The sequence below is a fragment of the Melopsittacus undulatus genome, chromosome 3, assembly GCF_012275295.1.
Source record: "Melopsittacus undulatus isolate bMelUnd1 chromosome 3, bMelUnd1.mat.Z, whole genome shotgun sequence".
In the NCBI taxonomy this organism is placed as follows: domain Eukaryota; kingdom Metazoa; phylum Chordata; class Aves; order Psittaciformes; family Psittaculidae; genus Melopsittacus; species Melopsittacus undulatus.
Window position 1 is genome coordinate 92,851,970 of NC_047529.1, and position 13,795 is coordinate 92,865,764.

General features: G+C 34.8%; 1 protein-coding gene across 2 annotated transcripts in view; it reads left to right on the plus strand.

Moving 5' to 3' along the window:
• The window catches only part of FMN2 (formin 2), a 176,983-nt gene that overhangs the window by 98,433 nt on the left and 64,755 nt on the right, over nt 1–13,795 (plus strand). For both annotated transcript variants that reach the window (XM_031046248.2, XM_034060972.1), the window contains one exon: nt 9,668–9,729. In XM_031046248.2, coding sequence (XP_030902108.2) covers nt 9,668–9,729 — 62 coding nt within the window. The remainder of the gene's footprint in view (nt 1–9,667; nt 9,730–13,795) is intronic.

The following is a 13,795-nucleotide window of genomic DNA, read 5'->3' on the forward strand; positions in this document are numbered from 1 at the left end:
CATAGTGAATTTGCCAGATTAATTTACAGACATCCTTCATTCTTCTCTGCTTTTGGTCTGTGAAATTATGGAGCCATCTACTTTTGCCTATCTTCTCATGCAGGTATGTGTAAGAACTGTAATCAGGTTGCTTCTTAACTTTCTTCTTGATAAGCCAAATAGATCAAGCAGTTCCACAGAAAGACAATGCCTGAGGTTATTGAGGCTATTCCCTTGTTGGTGTTCTTTGATGTTCCATCAGCTATAGCTCTAGTCCAAAGACTGTTTTGACATCTAGTCACTCCTTGAGAAAGAAAGAGTCTTCCATTAGTTATTGATCATAATTACTAAGAGTGTAATCAAGATAGTTGTTTGAGTAAGTTTGTGCAGAAAAGACCAGCTTTCTCATTAGTATTGCCACATGGACTTCACTAAGGATTAATAACAATTTTTAATATCTTTCTTTTCAGTGTTGGTGAAGATGTATTTAGTTGCAGTAAGTTGAGAACAGATTCCTATGGAAGCCAAAGATACTCTTCTTTCTGGTGGTGTTTCATGAGCCATTTGATTTTCAGATCTATGAGTTATGCAGCTGTTAACTCCTTCACTCAAAACTAAATTACTTAAGTAATTTAAGTATTTTAAATTGCCAACTCCAACACACCTGGAGCTCCATTAACTGTGTACTAGCTGTGGGTAAATTGAGAACACAAAAGCACAGATCTTAAGTTAGCTGCTTAATGTCGAGAATATTTAAAAAACAACAAACAAAAAGTACATTTGGTATCTACCCTGCTAACTTCATCAAACAAATATGCAGAGTGCTATATAACTGTATAAAACTGGTATATCCTTGCCATTATTATGATGGATTAATTATGGCCACTTCATCTCAAACAAATACAATAGCAAAAAAATTGAGAGGTTCAGCAGTGGAGTAAAAGAATGATTGAAGAGTAGAATGTGCATAAGGAACATGGAAAGGCTGTGGACTGTTCAGAGTTGCACAGGGTCATAGAGTAAGGCAAATAGTTTAGAGACCCTATACAAAAAAAGTTAACATCCTTCTAGAGATTATGATGTTAGAATAACCAATAAATTATTATTTCAATAGTTGCAATAATGTTAATCTACATTTATTCTTGACTTTGCACTACTTTGAAACAATGTTTCATCTTTGCCAGTGAACTACTAGATGATTCTAAATAAATCTCTTGGTCCTTCTCCTGCATTTTGTTTATCTTTTGGTATCATTTAAAATGAGTTCCATAAAGCATGAAAGAAAAACTTTTCTTTTTTTGCTTATGAACTGGACTTATCAGAGTTAGCCATAGCTTTTTTTACTTTGAGCCTGTCTAATGAAAATAGCTAATGTGGAATTAAACCAAACACTAGGAAATTTGAATTCTGAAAAAAATCCACACGTAATTTATATTCTGAACAAGTCTTGCTAACTTCTTCAAGCAGCACTCAGTAAGAGATGCTACCTTGTTCTGCAAAGTTTGACTTGCATGCATCCTTTAACTGCCACAGGTACACCATCATTGCATCATCACTGGAACCACAGTTAACATGTGGAAATCCCAGACCTAATGTCATTGAAACAGAGACTGAAAAGCATTAGAGCCTATGTGAATCTAAAAGAAAAGTCAAAGACTAATGCGCAGGAAACCCAAATTTTATTTCACTTGACTCATGAATACAAAGTTATAAATTGTATCTGTCTGCAGATAGATCAATACACAGTGTCAGTTCCACTGCTTAATGTGCCTTGCAGCTGATGTATTTGTCCAGCTTGTTTTTATAACGTGCACTGTAAATTTTTATAACGTGCACTGTAAATACACACTGTCATGTAAACATCCAAAACTGTTTTCCTCAGGTATCCAATACTAGTAGTCTCCTCACCAAAAGTGATGTAGTTGATAGGTATGACAAGTTTTGTTTTGAGAACCTCTAAATGGAGAGCCTGTGGCATGTTATACTACCTAACCAGTGAAAAAGCTTAGTATAAGCTGATAACTGAAGTAAAAGCCAACAGCATTATTTTTTATACCCGTAGTTTTATTTTCTGTCACAGAATTTCTTACATGTAAAATATATCCTTATGCCACTGATTATACTAAATTCTTGTTCTTGAAACACTTCCAAAATACATTTAAGGGACAGGAGGCTTGTGTGGGGAACAACCCCCTACTATAAGCTTAGAGTGCTTTTTTAAAAAAGCTTATTTAAATGTGTTGTGTCATTTGCATTTGTGTACTATGCTAAGCTTTTAGTAGCATTTTGGGAGTTATTATGGTAATCCTTTCCAGTTTGTTGAAAATCTTGAATCCTCCTGGTCAGTCTTGCAATTCAAATGCACTCCCCAAAGACTCTGGCAGGTTCATTGAGACTGTTTGCTCCTCTGTGCATTATAGTTTAAAATAAGCTTAATCTGGTAAAATGCCAGCCTTTTCTCAACCTTCCTATATCCCACACCCCTGGTTTTTTCACCTGCCAAATTCAAACAAATCTTATCTAAACAATTAAGATAAGCACTGAAGTACTCTCTATAGTCAAATCAGCAAACCTCTCAAAACCAGAACTGAAATACAATCTCTCTAAATTAAACAGTCTACAATGGCAATCATGTTTGTATTTAAACATTTTATTCTGAAAGGATTACAGCATCAGTCTCCATTTTTTTCCAGCCTAGACAAGAAGGCGACATAGTGAGTCAAACAAAATATATTTGTTCTTTAAGAACTGAACTTGCACACTTTTTATAAACAAACTGTGTAGGTGTATGAAGTTAGACTTCACATAATCAGTAACTGCTGTCCTTAACATAGGAGTCAATTGTTTGAAATGTATGTAATGTAACTGTTTATATTAACTATGTACAGCTATATATAAAATCCAGTTATATATTTTGTCATGTGTGTACATATATTTATATGCACATAAAAAAGCTCTATCGATACAATTTTGTTGCTGTAGTGTAGGGGATACAATATTAAGGAATAGAAATGTTAAGGACAAATGTCTAAAAGACGGAATTGTGTTGGTAAGAGAAGACTCAGTACAAAAATAGTCACTCTTTTGAATGAGGTCTTGTGTCATTTCAAATTTTGCAAATGCATCTTCTTGCCTCACTGCTTCCCAGAAATGTAAGTGCATGCTCTTGAAGGTATTTAATAATTTCAAGTCCTTTAAAAACAATCTGAAGCAACAGCTAAGCTTAATCTATGGCTCCTGCTTGGAAATTTTGTATACTGTTCTGGTTTCTTACGTAAGCTTTAGATCAAGGTGAATTACTGCCCCAGTAAAACTGTGCAAGCAGGTCTAATTGCTGTGTCTTGCCTCTGATTCATGCTGTACGTACTTATGTTGAAGATCCAATCTCCATTGTGTTTTGTGCAATGAAAGTTTTTGTCCTGAGAAGGCTAGAGTATTTGCCAATAGATAAACATATCACAAAGGTACTGAGGGCAAGCAGGTAAGTAATAATACAAACTTGTTTTCATTTATGTTAACTCTCCCTACTTCAGCCATCCCCCTACCTACACATTATCAGCAGAGTTTTTTTAATACAAGTTGTGCAAGACCTGTTTTAAAATTCTGTTATTTCACTTTCTGAGAATCTATAAAAGTTCCACAGTCACTATCATTGTGTTTTTTGCTGCAGCTCCCACTAACACAGAAAAAAAATCCCACTCTTTTTTTCCATATTTATGTAGACAGAACATTTATTTTGGAGGCCTATTTGGGGTTTAACTTTCTACATTAGGGGATTCACATTTCTATTTTTTGAGATAAAGAATAATCCCAAAGGAACAGCAGTAGTTCTCAAGTTGTTGGAAGTATCACAGGCAAAAACATGACCTTCTGCAGTAGGCCTGTGTTAGATGAATGATGCCTATAAACTCACATGGGGAAGAAAAAAAGACAAAGGATAGCAATTTTTGAAATTGTGGGTTTACTATCTAGCCAAGAAAAAGACTGCAAACTTTTTATCTTAATTGATTTTTAAAATATAAATAGTAAGTTTGATTTAAATCTGGGTTTACTTTGCAAGTAGCTTGATATTGTATCATTTCATAATCATTATAGTAGGAAAGGAAGCGAATTCATTTTGATCTTCTTTCAAGGATCTCTTGATTCTTTTTTTGCTGAGAACATTGAGGCAGGTATTGCTTCTTCTACTTCTGAATTGAGCAGTTCAGCTGTCAGTCATTCCAAGGAACCTGATGAAATTGTCTACTTTGAAACTTCCTTTTTTTTCTGGGTTGCTAATATTTACACATGTGGTGTTCTTGCATTTTCTTCCAAAGGCATCTCTCAGTGAAGACTTCCATTCTGTATTCAGTAAACAAACAAACTTATTAGTTCTTTTTTTTTTCTAATTTGTTGTAAGAACCATTTCATAAGTTTATCAGGATATATATTGAGTTGTTTTCCTTGCATCAGAATTTTCCACTGTTTAAGGTTTACCAGTATGCTAATGCTGATGATGTTGGATTTTGACTCTTTGAAGTTTCCTACCCGTATGTTGTTCTTGGAGCAGGTGTGTGCTTGTTTTTTGCTTTTTTGTTTGTTTTTTTTAATTAACTGAGAAATAATCATTTAAGGAAGATCATACAGTGTGACACATTTGACCTATTCATGTCGTCCTGTGGGCTTTTTTCTTCCAAATATACTTTTTATATATATGAAAATAAATGTCTCATCAAATTTTCCAGTACAGTTACTTGAAAAAGTTTTAGAGGGTTGAGTGACTTTTAATGCTACCATTCTTCCTCAAAATCACATAGTAATTTTGAGACTTTATTTATGCTTGCCATTTCTATATAGTATAGATGCAGTTTCATGAGATCATTCAGTGACAAAGAATCAATCTGCCTTTGTAATTTACTGAAGTGACTGTCTATTGCTCCATTTGGTAGAGCAGATGTGAAGTCTTGCAAAGACTTGATGTTCTTCAGGAGGAAAATAGGAGTGGCCTCTTGGAGTGTTGCTGCTTGTTTTTTGGAGAGCCATGGAGAAGTCATTTGTGGTGGAAATCAGCATGAAGAGCTTGAGAGGGTGGTTTGCTTGTTGGTCTCCCTGAAACATGGATCTGAATATAGCAGAGTTGGTTCAGAATTGCTTTTGCAAATTAGAAGTGGTTTTGCTTCAACTATTTCCTCTTTTGTGAGGATATTCCTCTATATTCCTCTTTTGTGAGGAGGTAAACTATAATCAGTTATTAATAAAGTAGGACTTTGAAATGGCTCAGTCATTTTTGGGGGAGGCAGCAGGGTTCCTAGGAGGTCTTGGAAGAGGGCACTCACTTTTAGATGGAGTCTGAAGACAGAAAAGATTAGGAAATGTACTTAGAAAGGCCAGAGAAATGTAGTGTGATTTGAAGCCTGCCCTGAGAAGAGGGAAGACATAAACCCAAGATTTGGACTGAAAATCAGTCTTCTGAAAGTCACCTTTCTGAAAGTAAGATTGTTCTAATAGGGAGTTTTATGACATAAAAGTTGAATTCAAAGGATGGAGTTCATAATTCCTTTTTTTTTTCCCTGAAACTCAGTGTGAAATTCTGAATTTTGGCCACTTCATTTTAAAAGGAAATTCCAGAGGTTTGGACTTGCAAATAGAATAGAATTTCCAAGTACTTATGGTTTATGTAAGTGGTACTATTAGATTCATAGCCTCAGGCAAGTGTAGGTTTGCTGTGTCTATATTGCCTATTTTGTTCTGTTGGTAGATGGTAGTTCACAATGTAGACAGATGAATAATCGAGTGTAATGGTCTGTCTTACAATTAAAAAAATTATAGCTACTTCCATTTATAGTCTTCCTGAGAATACACTGCATCCTCCAACTCTCTGCTGGTGTTTTCTCATGCCTTTTTTCTTCAGCATTATATTTGCAGGCAATATCTTTGATCTCATTGGTGGCTTGGTTACATACTGTGCTCTTCTGAAGACATGTGGGTGATGATTATTCATTGTGTTGTGTTTATTTTTTTGTGGTGTTTGTTGTTTGCTATTTTTCGGGTCTGTGTTCTAAACTGGCTTCTATGTATGTGGGAGAAGGTCTAGTTGTTCTCAGAGTTCAAGTATGCCTCTGAAAATAATTGTGTGCTTTTCACTAATCCCACTTTTTTTAGCACCAGTGTTCTGTTCCTGTCAGGTGACGTATCTTCTCAGGTGCCTAGCAAGCCTTGCAAATTACATAATATTACTAAGAATAGTAAGTCTTTGTCCCACTGCATTTATTTTATCATCCTTCCAGTATGAAAATAATACCTAAGTTGGCTTTGTTACTGTGTGTTTGTGTAATTTGTTTTTTGATTCAATTTATGTTGTCAAAGCAAGGACAGAATGGGAACTCTTCCATTCTGCTAAATCTTCTCTATTTTGCAGTAGCATAAGAATGATATAATTTCTATCCCAAACATGCCAGTTTAAATTTCCAAGTAGATTGTGGTAAAAACAATGAAAGTATCGAGAATGTTTAAGACCAACAAGAGGTTCCTGAACCTTTATTTTAGGTAGAAATCTTTTTAAATCCATTCTCCCCCTCTGTCTTTTAAATTATCATGAAATAATTTGTGATTACTCTTCAACCCCTCTTTTTACTGGGTGGATTTTTTTGTAATCAGCTGTTGATTAGTGCTTGATTTAAAAAAAAAAAAAAACAAGTCATTGCTTTGTAGTTCCTTTTATTTTTACCTGTGCATATTTGTGTATCTGGTTCAAATGGTTCAAATTTTATTTTATCATATCTATATATTTGTATTCATATACAATTATGTACATGTACATCAAGTAATTTTATAGTATAAGGGCTTGAGAGGGGGCTGGCTTGCTGGTTTTATTTGCAGCAGTGGCAATAGGAATGCAAGAAAGCAGCAGAACTATGAAATCTTGAAGGTAAGAGCTAAATGCCTGAGACTGATGCGATTAAAAGAAAGTTGTTTCTTTCAGGTATTCTTCACTGCTTTCTTACAAATGTATCAGGAAGGTGGGGGGATGGGCTGGCTACTAAAGATTGTTTCATAATAGTCAAGACCAGAAAATGGCAATATCAACTTTGAAACAGGAAAATCGTTTTCTAAAATAGTGACATGAGTGAAAATATCCAGTGACTGCAAGAATATTATAAAATTTTGCTTCAAAGTGTACTGGAATTGTAGCATAGCTCAAAATATTTTCATATGAGGAAATTAATGTTTATCTATATTTTTTGTCATTATTTTGCCACCACATATGGAATCCTTTGGTTAGATACTTGTGTAGTCATGCTGATTGTAGGGGGTGGCCATGTTTCGCCCTTGAGTTTGGCTACATAAAGAAACATCATTGTTTTTATCAGTTCAAATTGTCTAGATAATTGAATTAGATGTGCAACAGTCACAATTTATTTTGCGAGCTATCATGTTCTGTATGACAGTGCTGCAGTACTGCCAAGGAACAGAAGCTCATCTCCTGACTCCCCAGAGTGAGGAGAACAAACCTACAGTGAACATTGAAAAATCCTAATGTGATGCTAGAGTGCTATTTATGAACATATACATCTTTAGATGAAGTGTGTAGAAATCTATTTTTCTTGGGAGGCAGGGATGTGAAACATATATGCTAGTATCTAATTTCTTCAACTCCTTGTCTCAAAGTGATTTGTTTTAAGCAGCTCCCTGAAGTATGTACACTCTTCTGCATACCTCTTCTGTTGAAAGTACACAGACCTGGCACCATTGTGTTTGCCAGGCATTCTCTTATCTCCTGCAAGCATTCAAACAAAAGTGTTCTATTGCTCCTTGACTAATCCATGGGTGATCTTAACATTGAGCAAAAGTCAGAGCAGCAGCTTATGTCATATTTCTTAATGCAAGTTTAGACAGTCTCTGGAAGGAAGAAGTGGAACAGGGAGAAGAGTCTCTGGAAGGGGGGTGGAGAAGGGAGAAGACAGCCACATCAGAATAAATAGTTGAAGAGTTGTGTGTCATATGAAATCATTTCATAAGCATAAGAATGCTGAAATGTAGGGGTAATACAAACTGATATCTGCAGTATATCCTGGTTTTTATAAAGCTGTTTGTACACAGGCTTTGATATACATGTTTTTGGAAAGTGGAGCTCTCAAACCAATCTAGACCCAGTTTCTATTTGCGTGTTAATTTTAGTCTCCAGTTCTACAAGGCAAATTTGGCATGTTTTTAAGCATGCAGATAGTCCTACTGAGAAACAAGGATTATTAAATACAGGATATACTGCAGCACCTAGTTGGGAGGGCATCTTTAAGCCTCTGTTTCAATAATTATTATGCTTGGGGGGGGGGGGGGGGGAATAATTATAAAATATATCAAACAAATAGTAGCAGATTTTTGCATATGCCTCTTCCCAGAAAAACAAAACAAAAACCATGTTGCATCCTGAACTGTTGCATTGCCATTATCTTTCAGATGGTGTTATTTCTGAACACTGAAGAAGTTCCTAATTAATTTTGTTTTAGTCCAAAAATTTAGAGTTGTGCCATGCTTAGGGATACAGTGTAGCCTGCTGAATTTAATCAAGATCAACACTACTGTCATTGTAATTTTATTTGTAACTAAAACTATGTCTCAGGCCTGGAAAGTGGAAACATGATGAGACCCTGCCTCAAACTGATAATTTTAATTGCTTTGGAGCAATCTGAAGCACATCAGCTTGAATTCTGTTGTCTGTAGTATAGGTATATGCAAAGAATTTGTATTTAGAACATAGGTTCTAATGCAACATTCTAAATTTCTTGCAAAGTTTAAAACCTGGATGAGGTAATCTGGATTTATCTGGCTTTTAAATGAATGGTCAGTATGCTTGTAAAAATATGTAAGAGGAAGACTGAAAAGTACTATTTGAAAAAGAATTATTATATTTTATTAACTGAGAATAATTCTTCACTAGATTCAGGACACACTTCTTACTGTGTTCTGTGGAATTTTTCTAATACAAGTCAGGCATCAGGGCTGTGCTCCTAAAAGTGTGTATCTCTTGAGTTTTGGGTGTAGATTTTTTGGGTTTTTCTTTTTTTTTGTTTGTTTTGTTTTGGGTTTTTTTTGTCCAGATCAGATAGACGGAAATCACTCTCTCCGTGCTCTTGAACTGACTTTTTGATGCTGAAAAAATACTGTATGTGTGTGGTGCCAGAATTCGTTGGGAACAGGAAAGGCATATTTTGTATCTGTACTAAACATGTCGGCTTAGTGCATAGAAGACTTGACCCTTGTCAGGTGTTTTGAAGTTAACTGACTGACTTATGGATTAATCAGTTTAAGTCTGAAGCCAACAGTGACAGGAATGAGCTTTGTTGTGTGAACGTGTGTGTGGGGGGCTGTGGTGCAGATTTACAAATTTTTATAATGCTTTCAGTCAGACCATGAAAGTCTGATGTAAAGCTTATCTCTGATCTCTTGCTATGGCCATACTCGTGGGATCATGTTTGTGTGTTTGGGGGGAGGGAGGTGAATTCTTTAACACTTGACACCTGGCTCTACCAGGTTTCTAGCCCATAGTTTTAGGAATGGCACTATTCAAGGCATAATAAAGTTAAAACCCTTAAGCTGTATGACCAGTAGGTCATAAAAACTGTTGCTGGATATTGTGCTCAGACTTTCTTTCACAGCTGGATTATCATACTGACAACTAATTCTTTTTTCTTTTGTCTTTTTTTTATAGCTGTTGTGAACTTGGACAACTCTGTAGTTGACCTAGAGACCCTCCAAGCCCTGTATGAGAATGTGAGTAATCAGAGGAAGTCCATATAATGTTGGAATACTGTAAGGCCATGTGAAGGTATTTTTGGTTTGCATCAGTAATACTCAGCAAGCTTGTAAAATGTGTCTATTTTGAAGTTATTTTATTTTCCCCAAAGCAATGAAAGCATTCAAGTTGTATTAATTGTTCATTGTGTATTTTGTATAAGTAACACAATCAACTTCTAAATGACTAAACAGAAATTGGTTTTGCTCCTTTTTTTATTCTTCTTTGGTGGGCAGTCTTTGGTCAATAAGTATCAGACCTTGCATTTTGGGTCTTTGGCTTCACTTTGTAACTTCACTAACATAACAATGCTGTTCAATACAAAGAATTGTTTTAATAACAGCAATCATGCCATTTGTGGAACTGTAGCTTTTTTTTATTTTCTATTTTATTTTTATTTCAAGGATTCCTGCAAAATAATTTTAACTCTTCAAAAAGAAAAGGATTGTTTAAGTTAATGAAATGAAAAGCAGTACAAAGTGCCAGAGGCTTCATAAATGTCTGGTACTAATCAACAGAGAGTGTTTGACCACTAGGTATGCAAAATCAGGGATTCAGAATATACTCAGGCATGTTCTAAAACTTTACAATGCCAGTCATGAAAAATTCAAAAAAGTGGATCTCAGAAGCACATTTCTGCCTTCAGCTGCAGCCAGTGAGCATTATTCCTTTTTCCGACCACATCATCTATATACATGGAGTTCTGACTAGGCCTATCTGGAAAGAGCAAGAGACCTTCTATTTACCCTTCAAAGAACCTGAAAATATGAAATGTAAAGCTGTGAGCAACAGAATGGCATTGAAAGCCAGGGTACGCTATTGTACTGGATTTTTTATTTCCTTCATGTTATAGTTTTAATAGTATTTTAATTCCTTCAGTATTCTTCAGATTTGGGGGTTTAGAATCTAGTTTTTTTTATAGCCTACATAGGAATGTTTTGTTGATTTACAAAATTTATCATAAATAATCCACTTTGGGACCTGAAAAGAGAGATAATATGCTCTAGTCCACTTTATAGAAAAAACAAAAACCTAAACAGAATGAAAAAAACAGAACTTTACCAAGAACTAAGAAGCACTTCAGATCTTATTTCATCCCTGAAGGATTAACTTTCTCGACACTGCTCGGAAAATAATGGTCAAATGGGAAACCTGTTCTAACTACCCCAAAATTTTTATGTTCCAAGCACTTCTCATCCTTAACCCACTGCATTTCTGCTTTGGCCAGTGGTATTTTTATTTTACATTATCTTTAATCTTCTCCCTCACATGTATATCCCATTCCATACATTCTTTAGCATGTAAAAAATTTAACTAAGTTTACGTATTACATATGTGTGATTATAAGAGATTGTGTTGTGGGAAGTACAGAATAAATATTGCCCTCATGATCAGTTTTTGCATGCTTCCCTCTTTTTTACTGCATAAGCCTTTCTGTGTGGCCTAATAGGATAATTTTCAAATGCTTTCTTAAAGTCACCTCTCATATACTTCAGAGTTCTAGTATAATGGGATACCTGCAAATTTGCAGTTTGCTGAAATAACCAAATGCCATTGTCTTCCTTTCATCATTACCTTCACCAGTTACCAAAAAATGTCTGGGAAGTATTATCCTGATTGAGGAAAATGTCATATGTTAATCTCAGGCAAGACTCAAAATAATTGAATGACTGTAATATATTTCTTTGCTTTGAATAGAAGACAGATTAGACCAACTTTCTAACTATATTTGCCTGGGTAGAAGGCAGAAGAAAAGCAAACAAACACAACCAAAAACCAAAGAAAGAACAAAAAAACACACCCAGTTTATTTTGGGAGAGCTTCACAAGGGGACCTGAATTTTAATTCTGGATCCTCTATTTGATAAAGCTTTGTCTTGAAAGAAGCATTCTTTAAAATTGAATTTTATTTTCTGTTTTTACTACCAGTCTTTGATCAAAACAAATCAGACATTGCATTTGCTTCCCTTAATAGTTTCACTAATTATAACAATGTTTAATAAAAAAAAAGAAGTAAGCAATCTGTGGGTACCAGAAAGGAGTCAAGGATATTAGCCTTCCTTATTTCTCAGCCTCATCCTGTAGTGTAAGTGGGGAAAACCTTGCCTCATTGAGCTACTTTGTAGCTGTTAACTTAAATTTTTATTTATGGGATTGGGATTTTTTGTCTGCATATTTAAATATTGCTGTACTATTTGTCAGTCTTTGTATTTGATCTCTACAGAACATATGGCAGCATTTGTTTTACAGTCTTCCCTCAGAATGTAATCATTTTTTCTGATTGCATATGTCTGGCATGGTGCTTTTCCTTCTTAAATGTGAATGAAATTTGGGCAGTCTCCAAACCTAAACACACCCTAATTTCAAAAGCCACATTCCTGAGGGCTCAATTCCTGTTTACTGAGGAATTAAAGTCTTGTTAAACCACAAAGTTACTGTATACATCTTAGTGACTTTTTATAAATGAAAGAACCCACACTCCACCAAAGACCCAAGACCTCAACAATTTATTTAATAGTATTAAGTGGTATTGCATCAAATGAGAAGGGCTTTGTTACTACTACAGCACAGTACAGTACAGTCACATAATTCTTACACATGGTTGTATAGTATGCTTTATAAAAAGTTGTTTAAGCATGTGTTGATAATCAGCTATGTATTAAGATCTAGGCAATTTTAATAGCAGAATCTTAATAAGTAAGACTACATGTGAAACAGTTAATTTAATATGCTTTTACGATTTCCCTAATAGCAATGCTTTCAATGGCAGCTAAAAATAGAGAAGGAAAAGGCAGATAAAATTCAGCAGAGCTGTCAATTTGCTGTATGTGGTTAGGCCATATTGGTTGTGATGAGAAATGTACTTATTTGCAAGAAGTGAATGTTTGTTTTGAAAACAGGCATCCTCTTAGCAACTGAGGTTGTAGCTGAAGCATCAGTGCTTGAAGCAAGATAAGCCTGCTTCTGCTTATGTCTTCACTGTATTGTGAAGACATAAGCTTATAAAAATGGATTAAATTTTTTATCGCAGGATTATCTTTGATCTACAGATTTACCCTATTCAAATCTCTTTACATTACAAAATGCAACATGTATACTTTCTTAATTTGATTCCTTGTAAATTGTCCACCCTGTATCTATCTTTAAAATGCTTTAAAATGCTTTCAAAAATCTCTAAGAGCCACTTGCAAGAATGAAAGGCATCCAGAAGTCCAAAGCCCATGCTTCTGCTCTGTCACTGAGATTCAAACCTTCTTCTCAATTATTTCTAGTGATTTCTTTTAATGGCAATTACAATGCAATGTCTTCCTGCTTTTATGCAAAGATTATAGATTGTACCTGACTTCAAATGCATGACCAAGCTTCAAAGCAATGTGATAGTTAATAACCTCTTTATGTCTGTTACATCTTAGTTTCAGTTAGTTTTGACTATATTCTTCAGACAATTCACTTGATACTTTTGAACTACATAAGATTATCTTTGAAAATCAAATTGACTAAAAAAAAAATCCACCCCCATATTAAAAAAAAAAGCACATACGTAAACAGATCCAAATCAGAGCTAAGGTTCTGTTGCCAGGAAAATCAAAAATAACCAGGAAATGTAAGATTTGCGTTGAAAAATGGCCCTTGTGAACTCTGGTAATACTAAAAACAGGATAAGTTTATACTATGGCAAAAGTGGGAAAAGAGCTAAGCTAAATCAATGTATTTTTTTTTTCAATAATTTCATCAGATTTATGCTGTCCAATTTTAGGTATAGTTAATACAAAATTCTAGTACATTATACTCTTCTGTTCCATTTACGATGCTATATAGTAGCTAGAATTCCAGGAAATAAGTAGCGGTGACATCCAAAGAAGTGCTGATGTAGTCAGATTAATGACTTATGAGAAGTATCTATTGAACATGCCTCTTGACACAAATGTGTGGCTACTTACATAAAATATTTGTTAACTATCCACCTGCAAATTAGGAATTAGATAAATATTAACTGTAAAGCTAACTGGTAAAAATCCTGAAGAATAATCTTCTGTAATACAAG